Genomic DNA, 12,058 nt, shown 5'->3' with positions numbered 1-12,058 from the left:
TACAAAAGTAACCTTCTGGCAACACTGGCAATGTGTCACTTTTGACATTTGCTGACATTGACTTTAGTTTTTTTTTTACTTAATAATAGCAAAAGCATAGTGATTATTTAACTTTAATTAAAGTATTACCTACATCCATTAGGTTTAGGAAGACAAATTGTCTAGTTTTTGCCCGAAGCTTCACTCGCTCGCTTAAAAACTCCGTTTGATGTCGTGGTCGGGTCAGGAATCACAACACCTTCAAAGTCTGCCACGGAAAAACTGCCACTCGTTTCACTGTTTCAAAAACCGTTGAAGCATTAAGTAAATACATCAAATCAACCACCAAAGTAGCTGGGTATTGAGTCCTAAAAGGCAATATTATGATCCGTATTCTGTAACATCTTAATGCGTGTAACAAACTGCACTTGTATCTTGCCTAGGAATCGAACCCAGGATAATAGAGGACCATGACTCTGATTGGAGAGGCATAATGATTTTTTAGTTCAACCACTATGATCATCTTTTTAAAACACTTTTTCATGTTCAATAGAAAATTCTTATTAGTTTTTTTTTTGTTAACTCAATAAACTTGTATGGGTTCCCACCCATACAAGTTTATTGAGTTAAAGTTAATTATGTTCCTAGATAAAAGTAGAAAACCCTCAGACCGCAGCAGCTGGCCTTATAAAACGGAGGAAACTTCATTCAAACGCGGCGACTTACATTGCAGTCCCGCAAAGACGTTTTCAAATCCATCTGACTAGCACGTAATATTGGAGTTCGTTCGCACAAACTTTAGCGTGGCGTGGTTTCAAGCTGCGGCTCAGTAGGGTTGGCAACTATGGCAAATGATGTGATGATGGTATGTGCACTGAATAAATTAAAAGGACTACGCTGAAAATGCAGGTCTCATTCCTTATAGCAATGACTAAGTATCTCCCATTGGGGCATAGAGATAGAGAAAAGAAACTCTATATTTTTGTTATTGTCGGGGATCGCCAAAATGTCGTAAGCCAAGTTAAACTAAAGCTTTGATAAACGTAACTCACCTACGTACGTAGGTATTATTACTTACTTATCATCATCATCATCTCAAAACCTCTTCACGACTCCTTTTTCCCGCCGGCTCTCGAACGTAAGAAATAAGAATGGTGACTGCTGACAATGTCCCAACAAACTGTTGTTTTCTTTCGTGTAGGATAGGAAGATTCTCTTGATTTCTAAAGAGACATCTGTAACCTAGGTAGGTACTTAACGCCTATAGTTTTTTTTAAATTTTGACCTAATAAGTTTCAGTAGTTTCATAGTTTGGTAGTATCTATAAAATAAGGCTTTGAAGACATCCCTGGAACGTTCCGCTCAAAGTAACGAACGAAAGGCCGTCGGGTGTTTGTCTCAATCCCAACTCCGGCCGAGCTGGGATGTGTAAACTTTTGGGTAACAGCTAATGACGTTCAGTTTTTTCTCGCTTTTTTTTCGCTGCGGTAATGCACTCTGTTACATTATTATTACCGGGCAATCTTTAAATTCCACTGTACACATTGGCGAAACCAGTGTGCTTCAAATACGCACCATTGAAGGCATTAAACAAAATCAGACGTGTTCGGGCATGAATGACCCGACCAGGAATCGAACCTGAGATACTGGTTCTTGGCGTATCATCACCCACACTCCTACCTAAGCCCTCAAGGCACCTTTAGGTTTAGATCCGCAAAAAATATCAGAAAAGCTTCTAAAAGAATAAATAACTACATTTCTTTACTTACGAACGAATCTACTGTATGTCGGCAACTTATTGAATTTAGGGACAAATGAACATCGTGACCAAAAAGAATCCAGCGAAATAAATAAGGAAACCTTTGTGTGTGAAAACAACGGGCGAACTTCCACGCACGTCCTCACAGTGTGTTTTTTCGCGTTTGTTCGTTGTTTTCGCCAGCTTAAAGGACTTTCCGTGTACCTACATATACACTGGGGTGTGACAATGAAGCGAATTCCATAGGAACAAATGGAGAAAAAACATCTCTGCATTTTGTACGAATGCGAGTAAGAGCTTTTATTGTTACTTTTTATCAACTGCGATTTAACTGTACACTTTTTCATTATTCAACCTAATTTTTATTATCCTGGGCAGCTTCCACGTTACCTACGCCAGTTCTGGTCCTTTGAGCCGGATAACTTATTATTCAACCTAATTTTTATCATCTGGGCAGCTTCCATATTACCTACGCCAGTTCTGGTCCTTTGAGCCGGATAGTTAAAGGGTAGAAAATTAAACTATAACTTTTCAATTGATAATTTATTCCTTGAAAATAGTCCTACCAATTCACACTTACAAAGCATAGGTTAAAACCAATCACAATACATTATGAATAAAAAAGAAAATATCATAAATACCTGATGACTCCTCAGTGGGAACTGGTTAACAGTAATAACAGAGACCTTCCTAGAGAACAAACATCGGAGGTAGCTACATCTTATACAATAGTTTTTCTAAGCGGTAAAATTATGTCCAGTGTTATTGGACTACATGCATTCATAATGAATTTGGAATTGCTAATATAAACTTATTAATACGTGTGACTATTCTATGTCACCTCGGAACCGTTGGCGAACGCCGGTTTCAGCTTTTTCCGCGAGCTTCGTCTTCAGCAGGGCTTGGTTTAATGTCAAAAGTACCTCTTTTCCTGAGCAGTAGTGGAGGCCTGGAGCATTCTTCATGTTTGCCAACTGAAAAGTCCATCGAGCAAGCTAGTAACACGCACCTCGGCAAAGGTTCAGATCGAACTCTCAATGATTGAAGAGAAATTTTATAAACGGGGGAACAAAAATGTCTGTAGAAAACTAATAAGTTCACACAGAACAGGCACAGCTCGACAGTATCAATCATTAAAAGTTTCGCTCCAATAGGGTTTAGGGGTATCAATTAGTTTTATAACATGGCATCAAGTTTTTCAACTTTCTTCCCTCGAGTTCGTAGAAGTAATTAATTAAGTTGCGCGTTTGTGAAACTTGTTGCCATATATTACAAAGTTTGGGTACCTGGAAGTACACAGTAGATGACGTGATAACAGCATCCAATAACGTGCTATACGTAGCACATCGTGTGCTGCTCACATCTCCGTTATGGCATTGTATGTGATGGCAATGTACTGACATAGACCCTGCGTCGAATGTTAGTTACAAATGCGTTTCATGACCCGGAAGAATCTATTTGCAGTGAAATCAAACGGTCGTTTTGGTTTTTGATACTGATATTTTATAATTGGGTTATATGATTATCTTGTTAAGAAAAATATTGTTAGAAGATCCTAAAAGAGGCATACATAAAAATATTTAAATCCAAAATGCAAACCGGATTTTAAAATGACTCAAATATTCGATACAAGAATACATAAATATGTTCATGATTGATTGCAGTAATCGGACAGTATTGTATTGTTATGTCTATCCCAGACGAGCCCTAACAAATACCTGGCATCAGCACCAGTCGACTGGACATACCACGACGGCGAACGATAGCTTGTAAATATTTGAATACCTCAAAACAACGGCGATCCGACCCGCTAGTGTCGAGAGGTCTTGTTAACACAATCGGTCTCGGCCCACTCAATACAAGGGGACGCACGATCGTCTAGCAAGCCTCACAGCCCGCGGCAACTATTCAAAATACCAATCAAATACCTGCCAAGTCCGTCGGTGTGACGACAACTACCGAATCGAGAGTGCATAGGGGGTCAACATTACTCCCCATATGTTTGCCATATACCGAAGTTTTATTTTGGTATGCTACATTAAGCTGTAAAACAACAGTGTTCACTTTATTACTTGTATTATCATTTTCACGTGATGTGTGTTGAGGGATGTGAATGAAATAGTGCGTAGATGTGTTTGGGACCGGGCGGGTAGTGTAGTATATGGATGGGTATTGTGTGGGAGCGTCGCATTGCAGGATTGTATAGTGTGGTTTGGTGGTCGATATACTTACCGGTTTCAGGCGCTTTTGTGATACCTCAGTCATTCACTAGTGGCGGTCGCGGGAGCGGCGGCGCGACCGGTCATGGGAAGATCCTGGAAAGTTATTAAGTCTTAGCAAAAAATAAACTTAATCTATGATGAGACACAAATATTCTGGCACTACCAAGTAGTTTCAGATGAGCAAAATGCAATAAGACTAAATCAGCCGGACACAATGTGGGCGAAAACTCCAAAGACTGGATTGCACCCTCTTTTTTAAACTATAACAAACGTCAAAAATCTGTCAAACTCCATACCAAAACCACCGGTTATCGCTATAGTTACGGTTAAAGGTAGGTAGTACAACTCAGCCTGTGTCTTAGGTTGATTATTACATAAAAAGCCAAGTTCCTAAATGGCACTGCCTCTTTTTTAATGATGGAATCTCATCATCATCATCCAACTTCGGGAGCCATCTCGTTACGGTTTGTTTCTACTTCAATCAAACTATTTACCTTTTCAATCAATCAAAGACCGAACGCACGGCAGCGTTTAAGAGCTCTGTGATTGGTTCGTGTGTTACCCTGTGCGTCCACGCGCACTGTGAAACCTCTTTTTTTTTTTTTTGTGTTGAGCTGCTATTCTAGTTCAATAAAGTCCTAGTATCACTGCGACCGTTATCGATCTATTGTGATCGCCGCTATTTTCCTTACAGTTCGCCTCCGAGTCCTGCATCCATTAGGAAGTGCAGTATCTTTTGGGGGGCGATATGTTTTACATCTTGTGGGCTTAGGATGTGTTTGCCCAGGTGTAAGCTCCGCTTGCGCATCAGAGGTCCGCAGTCCGTGAGAATGTGTAGTGGCGTTTCATCTGCCTCTTGGCACATCCTGCACGTTCTTGTTTCGGACAGTCCCATAGTGGACAAGTGCTTGTTTAAGCTGCAGTGTCCAGTGAGGGCTCGAACTAAGATGCGCATTTTGGTCCTACTCAGTCCTATGATCTGCTTAGAGCTTTTTCGATCATAGGCTTTGTCAATCTTCAATACTCACTTCTATCTTTGCGATGCTTGCGGTCGCGATCGCGCTCGCGGTCGCGGTCGCGCTCGCGGTCCTTGTTGTCGCGCTCGCGGTCCTTCTCGCGGTCTTTGTCGCGCTCGCGCTCGCGGTCGCGGTCTTCGTGACGACCGCCTTTGTCGTCGCGACTTGACCTGATGAAAAGCAACAACAATGTTGTTATGAGCAGTCGAAATATGGATTTCAGTTATAATTGAAGGAGAATCGTAGTGACTGGTGAAAATCTCTGGTAGCTCATAAAGGGATGTACAGTTTTACAACAGAACAGTTCTGTTGTTCTAGAGAACACTCCATCTAATTGAATTTGATTGCTAAAATAGTTCAAGCAGATGAATTAGATATTATTTTTCAGTTGGGCTAACTGAGCCTCCCCCTGACTTTCCCTCTCGCGGTCTCGCTCGACGCGTTCCCTGTCCTTCCTATCAGAGCCAAGATCACCACCGCGAGCGACAGAGTTCGCTAGTTAAGTAACAATACGAGACGAAAGCGATCTTAAATGCACAAACTCACCGATGCCGATGACTATCCCTATCCTTTTCTCTCTCCTTATCCCGGTCGCCTCTCTCGCTACGATCCCTTTCTCTCTCACGGTCACGTTCGACGCGTTCCCTATCCCGCCTGTCAGAGCCAAGACCGCCGCCGCGAGAGACGGAGTTCGCTAGCTAAGTAAATATACGAGACGAAAGAAATCAATGTACAAACTCACCGATGCCGATGACTATCCCTATCCTTGTCTCTCTCCTTATCCCGGTCGCCTCTCTCGCTGCGATCCCTTTCTCTCTCGCGGTCTCGCTCGACGCGTTCCCTATCCCGCCTGTCAGAGCCAAGACCGCCGCCGCAAGAGACGGAGTTCACCAGCTAAGTAAATATACGAGACGGAAGAAATCTTAAATGTACAAACTCACCGATGCCGATGACTATCCCTATCCTTTTCTCTCTCCTTATCCCGGTCGCCTCTCTCGCTACGATCCCTTTCTCTCTCGCGATCTCGCTCGACGCGTTCCCTATCCCGCCTGTCAGAGCCAAGACAGCCGGAGTTCGCTAGTTAAATAACAATACGAGACGAAAGCGATCTTAAAAGCACAAACTCACCGATGCCGATGACTATCCCTATCCTATTCTCTCTCCTTATCCCGGTCGCCTCTCTCGCTGCGATCCCTTTCTCTCTCGCGGTCTCGCTCGACGCGTTCCCTATCCCGCCTGTCAGAGCCAAGACTGCCCCCGCGAGAGACGGAGTTCGCTAGCTAAGTAACAATACGAGACGAAAGCGATTTGAAAAGCACAAACTCACCGATGCCGATGGCTATCTCTGTCCTTGTCTCTCTCCTTATCCCGGTCGCCTCTCTCGCTACGATCCCTTTCTCTCTCGCGATCTCGCTCGACGCGTTCCCTATCCCGCCTGTCAGAGCCAAGACCGCCGACGCGAAAGACGGAGTTCGCCAGCTAAGTAAATATACGAGACAAAAGAAATCAATGTACAAACTCACCGATGCCGATGAGTATCTCTGTCCTTGTCTCTCTCCTTATCCCGGTCGCCTCTCTCGCTGCGATCCCTTTCTCTCTCGCGGTCTCGCTCGACGCGTTCCCTATCCCGCCTGTCAGAGCCAAGACCGCCGGAGTTCGCTAGTTATATAACAATACGAGACGAAAGCGACCACAAATGTACAAACTCACCGATGCCGATGGCTATCTCTGTCCTTGTCTCTCTCCTTATCCCAGTCGCCTCTCTCGCTGCGATCCCTTTCTCTCTCGCGATCTCGCTCGACGCGCTCCCTATCCCGCGTATCAGAGTCAAAACCGCCGCCGCGAGAGACGGAGTTCGCTAGCTAAGTAACAACACGAGACGAAAGCGACCATAAAAGCACAAACTCACCGATGCCGATGACTATCCCTATCCTTTTCTCTCTCCTTATCCCGGTCGCCTCTCTCGCTGCGATCCCTTTCCCTCTCGCGGTCTCGCTCGACGCGTTCCCTATCCCGCCTGTCAGAGCCAAGACCGCCGCCGCGAGAGACGGAGTTCGCTAGCTAAGTTACAATACGAGACGAAAGAAATCAATGTACAAACTCACCGATGCCGATGAGTATCTCTGTCCTTGTCTCTCTCCTTATCCCGGTCGCCTCTCTCGCTGCGATCCCTTTCTCTCTCGCGGTCTCGCTCGTCTCGTTCCCTATCCCGCCTGTCAGAGCCAAGACCGCCACCGCGAGAGACGGAGTTCCCTAGCTAAGTAACAATACGAGACGAAAGCAATTTAAATGTACAAACTCACCGATGCCGATGGCTATCCCTGTCCTTTTCTCTCTCCTTATCCCGGTCGCCTCTCTCGCTGCGATCCCTTTCTCTCTCGCGGTCTCGCTCGTCTCGTTCCCTATCCCGCCTGTCAGAGCCAAGACCGCCACCGCGAGAGACGGAGTTCCCTAGCTAAGTAACAATACGAGACGAAAGCAATTTAAATGTACAAACTCACCGATGCCGATGGCTATCCCTGTCCTTTTCTCTCTCCTTATCCCGGTCGCCTCTCTCGCTGCGATCCCTTTCCCTCTCGCGGTCTCGCTCGACGCGTTCCCTATCTCGCCTATCAGAGCCAAGACCGCCACCGCAAGAGACGGAGTTCGCCAGCTAAGTAATTAAACGAGACGAAAGAAATCAATGTACAAACTCACCGATGCCGATGACTATCCCTATCCTTTTCTCTCTCCTTATCCCGGTCGCCTCTCTCGCTGCGATCCTTTTCCCTCTCACGGTCACGTTCGACGCGTTCCCTATCCCGCCTGTCAGAGCCAAGACCGCCGCCGCGAGAGACGCGTTCCTTCTCTCTCTCTTCCCGACGCTTCCTCTCTTTCTCTTGCTGTTCCTTTTCGCGAGATTCATTCATTTCCTCGTAAGCTTGACGGAGTTTGAAATACCTAAAAATAACATAAATTAAAAAAAAATGCTGCTGTATGTTTCTTTCAGTGCCTTCATATATGGTGTTAGTTCGTAAATTTCAGCCAAATGTCGTCCACTACTGGACAAAAGCCTCGCCCACCGATTTCAATGTACTTTTCTAATAAAATCGTAGTAAACTCTGATCAACCAAGATGTTAATCAGAAGTGGGCAAGGCTTAACGCAGTTGGCATGGCATTAATTGTCAAAATCTGTGTCAACACTAGTCTTTGGGACAGTTTTTCGGATTTTAACCCTTATTATAACTTACCCTACGTGTTGTTTTCCAGAGAGATGGTCGTCGATACGCTGTTGCGCGTCGCCGACGATCAGGAAGGCGCCGCAAACGGGGCACACCTCCATCTGTTTCTCCTGGGCGGCGGCCAGTTCCGCAGTCATGGACCAATGGCTGAAAATAAATATCAATTAGCATAGGTATTCAGAAAATTTTGAATCTGTTCATTTCTTTTTGTATATTATTAATTGTGTAATTAAATTCAGTCAGCAGGACTAACTTCACTGAATATTTAACTATTCTTCATCTCAAGAGATTGTCCAGATGACGTGTTTTTACTCGCGTATTTCGAATCGCGCTATCGTGAGAACTAGAGGTTCATACATTCTGTCCACATGGAATCGCGCGTTTTGTCTAATATCTCACGATCTCGTGATTCGAAATTCGGGATTCGAAAGGGTCTACTCTAACCTAGGGCCATGTTCAGGTGATGAGCGCACAATGGGCATTTAGCTAACGCACGTTAACAACTACCTACAAGTATTTTATTCTTGGAGTATACATGGTAACGCGCGTTTCTACATGTAGTTGTAAACGCGCATTGAACGCTCGTCATCTGAACGTGCCCTTAGCCTTTCTCAAGTAACATAATATGAGGATGAAAACATACCTGTTCTCTTGTTGTTTCAACAGCTGCTCTTTTTCTTCTTTTAACCTATCACAGAGTTTCATAAGTCCCTGGGCCTGTTCTACGTCGCCGCGGGTGCCTGCCTCCTCCGCCTCTTGAACCAAAGCACCAATCTTCTCCGATAGCAATTGGACCTGCGGAAATGTGTCATCCTAAAATATCAATTAATAACCAATGAACAAAAAAATAACTTAAATAACTATGAACATTGAAGCTTTAATGTTAGTAACAAGCAACAATGGTGATGACAGAATGGTAGAGAATACTTATCATAAACACTACCGCAGGTAGTTATGACCCAATCCCATACCATAATGATAGCTAGAATTATATTTATTTCTCTTTAAAAAATAACTAGCTAACAAAATTGTATGATTAACTTTATTTACGAAAATAATTTGAAAGTGTATGAGTGTGTAGTAAAACTATTGTAAGAGGCCTACAGTATGCTAATGCATTGGTAGGAGTAATGTTAAAAGTTATGTTTATACACATAAATAGAAAAATTCAAAAATATTACATGGTCCATCATCAAAAGCTAAGTTGGTCATATTCACAATTTAATGAGAAATCTTTTTTCACCTAGCAACATCCACCTTTATGCACAAAGTTACAGTAACACTGACAGGTAATGTGAGCATGAAGAACAGAATATTATTATAAATTGTACTGTAAAAGCTGAGAAATGAGTTAGGCCTGTTACGATGAAAACTTATTGAAAATATTTAATACCTGCTCCTGATTCTTTTCTGTTTGAGCCTGCGTCATTGGTGGACCTTCAGGTTTGGAGTTCATCAATTCCAATCTCTGTTTCCCTTTTTGTATTTTTCCTGCAGCAAATAAAAATTTAAGAAACTTGCATTTATAAACTCTACAAATCTGAATACTATTTTCTTTCTTTCCAAAAAAGAAAATCTAAATAATAACTTACTCTCAACATCATTAATCATGTGTCGGCAGAACCTGAGATATTCGTCCACATACTGAGTCTTCTTGTACGAAGGCTCCGCTTTCTCAAACAACTCCTTGACTTCATCGTCGTGGACTTTTGGACACACACCCAAGTCAGCTCTTGTATTCACAAAGAGATCATGAGGGCAGAATTTCACCATGTAATATTTGCAATACTGAAACAAGTATTAAGCTTTTAAGCAATATTTATTTGATTAAAATTAAAGACTAAGAATCTGCTATCTTCACAAGTTAGGGATTAAGTAAGGGATTTAGAATGCAATATAATACCGGATCTTGCCGAACTCCAAAGAGCATCGACCGATTGTAACGTCATGCCAAGCCATGCAATGTGTTTGTAATCTCAAGGTAAAAGGTTATGTATATTATTACAAAGTATTTACAGGAAAAAACTATAACATTAAGAATGCTTACCTCTGGATCCTCCCAATTCGGTTTCTTTATCTTTTCATTAGGATTTGTGTTGCGATGTCGCCCCATCAACTCGTCCAACAACTGTGCAGCTGCAAGCACTGCCATTGTTGCTATAAAACTTTATTACAAGAAAAAACATAAACACTTGATAGACGACGTGTCCAGTAATAGATATCAGCAGCTAGAAAAGAAAAACAATGTAAATTAAGGCAAGATTTAATCACGAAAATAACTACGAATTCCTTTCCTTCAACTTGCGCAACCACAGACAAGATGACATAAATGAGTGACAGAAAGAAAGAAAAAAAATCCAATTTGAACATAGAGAAAAGTTCACGATTTTTTTTCTTGGCTCTCGCTTTTGGATCATATACAGTGTGAGTCACGTTAAAGTGTACATATGAAAATAGATGAAACTAGACCTATTTTTATCGACAAAAAAGAGGTCAAAAAATTTTTGAGTTTTTTTTTTAATTTTTTATAGAATTTTTTTTCTTCGAATTACTTATTGTAAAGAAAACGTAATAACTTTTAAACTAAGCGTTATATCCTGATAAAATAAAAACAGTAATAATGCTAAATAACAGGCAATACTAAAAAAATACATAAAATACACAAAAAAGGCCAACAAATAATAAAAAATGAAACTTTTTAAAAAAAATCTGCTTTAAAATTCGTGTTTTTTTGGTTATTTGATAAATTTCTCCAAAAAATGCCCCTATAACCGGTGGTTTTTATTACGTTGTATTATTTTCTATCGTATTACCTTCGTAAAACCAAAAATCGCATGTCTCTATCCCTATCACAACGTTTGCAATGATCGTTTGAACTAAGCCTCTCCGGGCGCGCCATTCAATGCTTCATTAACAACGAAACTGAAAATGGCTCTAGATTTGTAATTTTGATAAAGACAAGTTAGATTTCAAATAAAAACAAAAGATTTTGAAGTAAAATAAGCATTTTAGTTAAAATTAAAATTGTCTCTACCTGTAGCGGAGAATAATGTTGTGGCAGGCCTTTGTTCAAACGATCATAGCAAATGTTGTGATAGGGATAGAGACATGCGATTTTTGGTTTTACGAAGGTAAAACGATAGAAAATAATACAACGTAATAAAAACCACCGGTTATAGGGGCATTTTTTGGAGAAATTTATCAAATAATAAAAAAAAACACGAATTTAAAGGCAGATTTTTTTCAAAAAGTATCATTTTTTATTATTTATTGGCCTTTTTTGTGTATTTTATGTATTTTTTTAGTATTGCCTGTTATTTAGCATTATTACTGTTTTTATTTTATCAGGATATACCGCTTAGTTTAAAAGTTATTACGTTTTCTTTACAATAAGTAATTCGAAGAAAAAAAATTCTATAAAAAATTTAAAAAAAAACTCAAAAATTTTTTGACCTCTTTTTTGTCGATAAAAATAGGTTTTGTTTCATCTATTTTCATATGTACACTTTAACGTGACTCACACTGTATTTTGGATCCATGCATGAATGGCGCTGCAGTCCGAAATACGCTCACAAGTCACAGCAGGACCAAGCAATATCAAAAGAGGCACAGCAGAGCCCCGATTACAGTAATTTTTAACGTCTCCAATCCAGACGCGCTTCATCGATTCTGCGATACGATTACGATTGGAGACGTTAAAAGTTACCGTAATCGGGACTCAGGACTGCCACACGTAAGTACATTTACATTAGACCTAACATTTTACTAGACAAGCTTTAGTAAGGCGTTGCTCGTTTTAATTTAATTTCTAATTTGCACGTGAAGTGGTCTCCAAAGTCATGTTAATACGTCACTTTGGC

At 41.4% G+C, this 12,058-nt stretch overlaps 1 protein-coding gene across 2 annotated transcripts; it reads right to left on the bottom strand.

The window, feature by feature from the left end:
- Window positions 1–2,266: 2,266 nt before the first annotated feature.
- LOC135074646 (luc7-like protein 3) lies at window positions 2,267–10,534 on the bottom strand. 2 transcript variants are annotated; one of them, XM_063969011.1, is made up of 9 exons: window positions 10,246–10,534; window positions 9,791–9,986; window positions 9,592–9,689; window positions 8,842–8,993; window positions 8,208–8,345; window positions 7,674–7,916; window positions 4,989–5,146; window positions 3,971–4,053; window positions 2,267–2,712 (listed from the first exon to the last, which is right to left on the bottom strand). In XM_063969011.1, the coding sequence occupies exons 1-8, from the start codon at window positions 10,348–10,350 to the stop codon at window positions 4,007–4,009; spliced, it is 1,137 nt and encodes a 378-aa protein (XP_063825081.1). In that variant the 5' UTR covers window positions 10,351–10,534; the 3' UTR covers window positions 2,267–2,712; window positions 3,971–4,006. The 2 variants fall into 2 exon arrangements, with proteins under 2 accessions (XP_063825081.1, XP_063825080.1); XM_063969010.1 differs by lacking the exons at window positions 2,267–2,712; window positions 3,971–4,053; window positions 4,989–5,146 and having other exon boundaries at window positions 7,655–7,916; window positions 8,842–9,011.
- Window positions 10,535–12,058: the final 1,524 nt, after the last annotated feature.

Source organism: Ostrinia nubilalis, chromosome 9 (genome assembly GCF_963855985.1).
Source record: "Ostrinia nubilalis chromosome 9, ilOstNubi1.1, whole genome shotgun sequence".
Classification (NCBI taxonomy): domain Eukaryota; kingdom Metazoa; phylum Arthropoda; class Insecta; order Lepidoptera; family Crambidae; genus Ostrinia; species Ostrinia nubilalis.
The sequence above is the reverse complement of the archived record's forward strand: the minus strand, read 5'-3'. Positions and strand labels throughout refer to the sequence as shown.